Genomic DNA, 5,134 nt, shown 5'->3' with positions numbered 1-5,134 from the left:
AAATCAAAATTCTAAGAAACTAGTAATCAAGATCATTAATTCAATTCAATGATCAATTCCACATAATATACAATACATATAATATAAAAGCAAAGAAGAGGTTCCGTGGATTAGTCCGGACAAAGTCTTGTACACCTTAATTATCGAAAAAAAAAAAAAAAAATTTAAGAGCAATTAATTATATGTTTATCTGAAGATTTCGAAAAAAAATAAAGCAATTAATCCTTAAAAAGAAACTAGTATTTTGATATTAATGTTTGTACAACTTGCAATACTGACAAAAAAATAAAAACACAGCACTAATCACCATATATCTAGATCTATATAAGAAATATATAATTGATTATCCTTCATTCTCTTTCTGTTTCCATTCCAAACCTATAAATCTGCATGGTGAATACCTAATTTTATATTCGGAAATGGTCTCGAGCTTAGGTGACCAAACTTGCTCTCTAGGCCCAACCAACATATCATAGTGCTTCTTCAACTCTGGTGTGCTACAAAGAAAACTATGGCTAGGGCTAGTACCTGACTCTTCTTTTCCCCCTTCTAGTTCCTTCCCTCTTGTGATAAGCTTAATTATGAACTCCGGCAATACCTTGATCAACACTCTTCCATTTGAGCCCTTTATGTATTCGAATGGGCACCCTTTGAAGTTGACCGGCGCCGGTTTAGGGCTAGCGCCTAGGGCGGCCAGGGAAGAAGCCGACAGCACGTTGCATGTGAAGCAATCGAGGGGGAGAACGAGGTAGGTTTGTCCGGTCATGAGCTCGTCGTCGATGGCTAGGACTGGGATGGGGTGGCCGATGAAGAATGAGTCTGCATGGCACACCATGCGGTCCGGGAACTGGAACATGATCTCTCCGGCTAGCCGTTTTCCGGTGAGAACCCTTGTGGTTCCTTCCCATGAGATTAGCTTAACCAATGAACGTGAATTTGGTCGACAATAACATGGAGAGATTGTATTGCCCATATGAAAGAGAGAGAGAGAGAGGGGGATTAGGGTTTATGTTTATTTAGTTCAGTTGCCTAATGATGATGGAGGAAGAGGAAGAGAGAAGTGGTGTTAAATACAAGGGAAGGATTGACTTTGAGAAAAGTCTATGATTGTTTTGTGTGTGTGTTTGTGTGTGTGTGTGTGTATAAGAGTCGGTGGTGGTCAGCGATTCCGGCTTTGAACATTTATGTATCAACTTGCTTGGTGTATACAACAACTATACACATCAACTTGATTTACCTTGGACTTGTTATTACATACATATAAAAAAATCACCATATGCATATAGTATACATGGAAAATACCTCATGATCTCAGCTTTAATCCACTGTTTTAGAAGTTTTCTCTGTCAAATTAATTGCTATGATTTGGTTGCCTAATTTTGTCTCCTTCTCTCTCTTTATCGTGACACAAGAAACTAGTGATCATAATCTAGAATTAATAGTTAAAATACAATGTATGCAGTCATTTGACATTCTTGTAATAGTTGCATTTTATTTAATTATTTGATTATGTGGTTATATGATTACGTATTTAATTGAATTATTTAATTAAATATTTTGTTTGTTTAAATGTTTTATTTGACTTAACTGATTAATTGAAATTATGTGCTTGAATGTTATTTGAATTAGTTGGTTTAATTGATGCGTTGGTTATTTGTAATTAGTTGTGATTAAGTAATTAAATGTTTCATTTTGTTTAATTAATTTATTTTTTTATGGTTAGTAGTAATAAGCCAACCAATTAGATTCCCTTGACTACTTGAATAAGGGGTTTAATGGGTACGGATAAATATCCATGGATAGTTGTATGTGTATATATATATATACATATGTGTGTGTGTATATATATATATATATATATATATATATATATATATATAAGAAAAGTCATTTAGTAATAATCTAATGTATATTTATATATTTATATAATAAATACATAACATAACATATATACATAACATATATTTTAGTTACCTTTTTAGTATTTTAATTTTATTATTTTCTTTATTAATATGACTTGGATTGAGAAAAGGAGTAGAATTATTATTTAGCCTATAAATATATAACTATAGGGTTAAAAAAGGAGACTAGAAATATATCACGTAATATATTTGAGAGAGAGAGAGAGAAAGAAGGAAGAGAAATAGGAAGAAGGAGGTTAGGGTTTTTATCAAATCCCTAAAGGTAAGTTCTTATTCTACACTTCTCCTTTGATCTGTGAATTATATATCTCTAGTATAATTTTAGTGTTGTTTAAAGAATAATTAAAATTGAAATTTTATAATTTAATTGATTTAGAACATAGGTTTTCTGAATTTTGTTGATAATTGTTCTTGTTATATGAATTGATAAATTCATGGATTTGATCTGGTTTCTTTATGAATTTTTACATGTTTTAAGTGATGTAATTTCATATCTGTGTATTGATGGGACTTAGAAACATGCCTTAGAACCCTTAAATAGTAAAGAATGGATTTATAGTAGAATTTATGGGTTGAATCACGTAAACAATTTCTATCCGCTGTTACAGTGCTCGAGCCTTGGAAGCAAAGCTCGAGCCATGGATGAAAAGTTCGAGCCTTGAAAGAAAAGCTTGAGCTTTGGATGTAAAGCTCGAGCTATTGATGTAAAGCTCGAGCCATGGACAGGAAGCTCAAGTCATGGATGGGAAGCTTGAGTAATTAGGACGAAAGCTCGAGCCTTACCTAGGAGTTTTCGTAAACATCGTGTAAATTGTTTTTAATTGATTGAATTGTATTTGAAGAATACTTACTTGATTGTATAAAAAAATATCAGCATGTTTAAGATTCAGTTTGAGCAAGATATATGATATAGGAAGGTTAAATAAATTATAAGTCATTCCTATTTTGTGATAGCATGATATTCTGTTATTATGTTTATTTTTGGATTATTTAATGAACTTCTCAAATTGTTACATCAACTATTGGGTTGTGTAGATGTAATGCACCAGTATGGGATGGTGGCATTTTAGGAACGGATTAACTTATCAGTTAAGTCTTACCTATTTTTGTATAAGCAAACGGATTAACTAAAATGTTAAGTCCTACTTATATTCGTGTCAGGTAAACTGAACAAGTTGGATGATATATCGTGGTTTATTTTATATTGGATAGGATATATATATATATATATATATATATATATATATATATATATGCCATTATATGAGCTTGAGACTCAGGATTCGTGGTTAGGGTGCATATATGGCCAAGGATGTGTAACTAAATATAGTGTATTTGTATGCCCTGGTAGGTCTAGGTACTCATGCCCACTGTATGTGCGTTTTGCATGTTGCCTACTATTCAGGTTAAGGCAATCCTATAGTCTAGTGAGGTTCTTTTAGTGTGTATATGTATTTATGGACTATGTAGTTATTGCATGAGTTAGCTATAGAGAGCTTGTTCGTGCTTAGCAGAGACGGTCCACATCATTCTTTCGATTCTACGTAGGATTCTTCTTCATGTTTGTTTATGGATTTTATCTCATTTCAGTTATTTCAGTTGGGATTTTATTATAGGTCCACTAGATGAATTCCCGAATTATAATGATATCGGAGGTTTTGGTTACGTATTTGGAAGATTAAATATTTATTAATTTAAGGATTTATCATTTAGTTCTTTCCCATTATTTATTTATTCTTAATTCATTTTGTATTCTGTGTTCGATTAAATACTTTAATTGTTTGATATCCCACGAATTTGTTCACAGACTTGATCACTCATGGCTCTAGAGGAGCATTAATTATTTATTAATTTAAGGTTTTATCATTTAGTTCTTTCCCGTTATTTATTTATTCTTAATTCATTTTGTATTTTGTATTTGATTAAGTACTTTAATTGGTTGATATCCCTTAGATCTGTTTTCGGACTTGATCACCCATGATTCTAGAATTGAGAGGTAAAGGTGCAATGCTATTGAAGTGTACAGCAGAGAGAGAAATTTCCACAATAAGTTTACCTTTCCCATTATTAAAGAAGGTGTGGATGACCACTGTTTTTTACTAGCTAGGGTGAGTGAGACTCCTTGTTTTGGGAGGAAAATGTTGAGGATGATGAAAACAAGTTGCTAGTAATATGTTTCTGCTTATGGTATGAAGTAGAGGTGGAATGGTTAAGTAGAGGTGAAGAAGCCTTGGATTTACCAGTGGGTGTAGATGGTGCAGAGTTGTGGGTGGGAATAGGGATTATTGGGCTTCGTTCATTACCTAAAGTAATGGGGGCTTTGTTTATCTTTTTAACTAACTTTCATTCAGTTGTAGGTTTGTAAGATGCATTAAAAGTATTACCGGATTCTGTTTGGTAGACACACCCCAATCATCAGGTAAGGAGAATTTTGGAGTCTTACTAAACTGTTGACATTGAAAAAAAAAACAGTGCTCTGGTCATGGGGGTCTAACATCCTTCCTTTTTATGGTATCATTAGTTGTATTCCAGCTGTTCTCCACTCTAATGGTGACATAATCATCATTCTTAAGCTTGAGTTTGGTTGATTCAATCAAGGTGGTATTGGAGGCCATATCCACACATGTTCTTACAAAATCCAACATTTTCCTTCCTTCAGTTGCAGCATCAGCAAATAAAGGCTTGCCTATGGTATCGGCAATAAGACTCAGGCCCTTCCCAGTCCAGAATTAAAGGAGGACTCCATAGAGTTTGATCCACCTAGGAAAGGAGGATGGGGGATTTGTAGTGGTGCTTTGATTCTCACTCAATTTTCAGAGGATGAGATGTTGTCGTCCCATAATCGATGGACCACCAACCAAAACCTTATTGTAGCAGGTAATATTATCAAAAAGGAGGAAGAATTTCTGTTGATCTGCAAAAACCTCTTTCAACCCAAACTTAGTCCAATATTTCAAAGCTAATGACTTGACTAGTTAAAAAAGAAGTTTTTCTGGTGGAAAAACCCCACAAAGCATGCATTCTATAAGCTGGCTCCTTCCTCAGCTATCTCATATATAGGATCAAGAAGAGTCTCTGTCTCGGTATGGTTGGTAACTATATTGGTAAGATCCACAAATTCAAAGCACATTCCGCTAGTGGAGTTCTGGACTCTATCAGACCAACTCTTCTGAGGATGAGGATAGTGTGAGAGAGTTGTTGTAGCATCTAGT

At 33.8% G+C, this 5,134-nt stretch overlaps 1 protein-coding gene across 1 annotated transcript; it reads right to left on the bottom strand.

Moving 5' to 3' along the window:
* Nucleotides 1-343: 343 nt before the first annotated feature.
* LOC132314087 (uncharacterized) lies at nucleotides 344-973 on the bottom strand. The gene has a single exon (XM_059812997.1). The coding sequence runs from the start codon at nucleotides 971-973 to the stop codon at nucleotides 344-346; it is 630 nt and encodes a 209-aa protein (XP_059668980.1).
* Between the last annotated feature and the right edge of the window lie 4,161 nt (nucleotides 974-5,134).

The sequence above is a fragment of the Cornus florida genome, unplaced genomic scaffold (assembly GCF_030987335.1).
Source record: "Cornus florida cultivar Cherokee Brave unplaced genomic scaffold, ASM3098733v1 CherokeeBrave_3.0.0_Hap2_Chr06, whole genome shotgun sequence".
Classification (NCBI taxonomy): domain Eukaryota; kingdom Viridiplantae; phylum Streptophyta; class Magnoliopsida; order Cornales; family Cornaceae; genus Cornus; species Cornus florida.
The sequence above is the reverse complement of the archived record's forward strand: the minus strand, read 5'-3'. Positions and strand labels throughout refer to the sequence as shown.

What these genes read in the sequence shown, in the direction of transcription:
- LOC132314087 (XM_059812997.1), bottom strand. Translation starts at nt 973, where the DNA reads ATGGGCAATACAATCTCTCCATGTTATTGTCGACCAAATTCACGTTCA.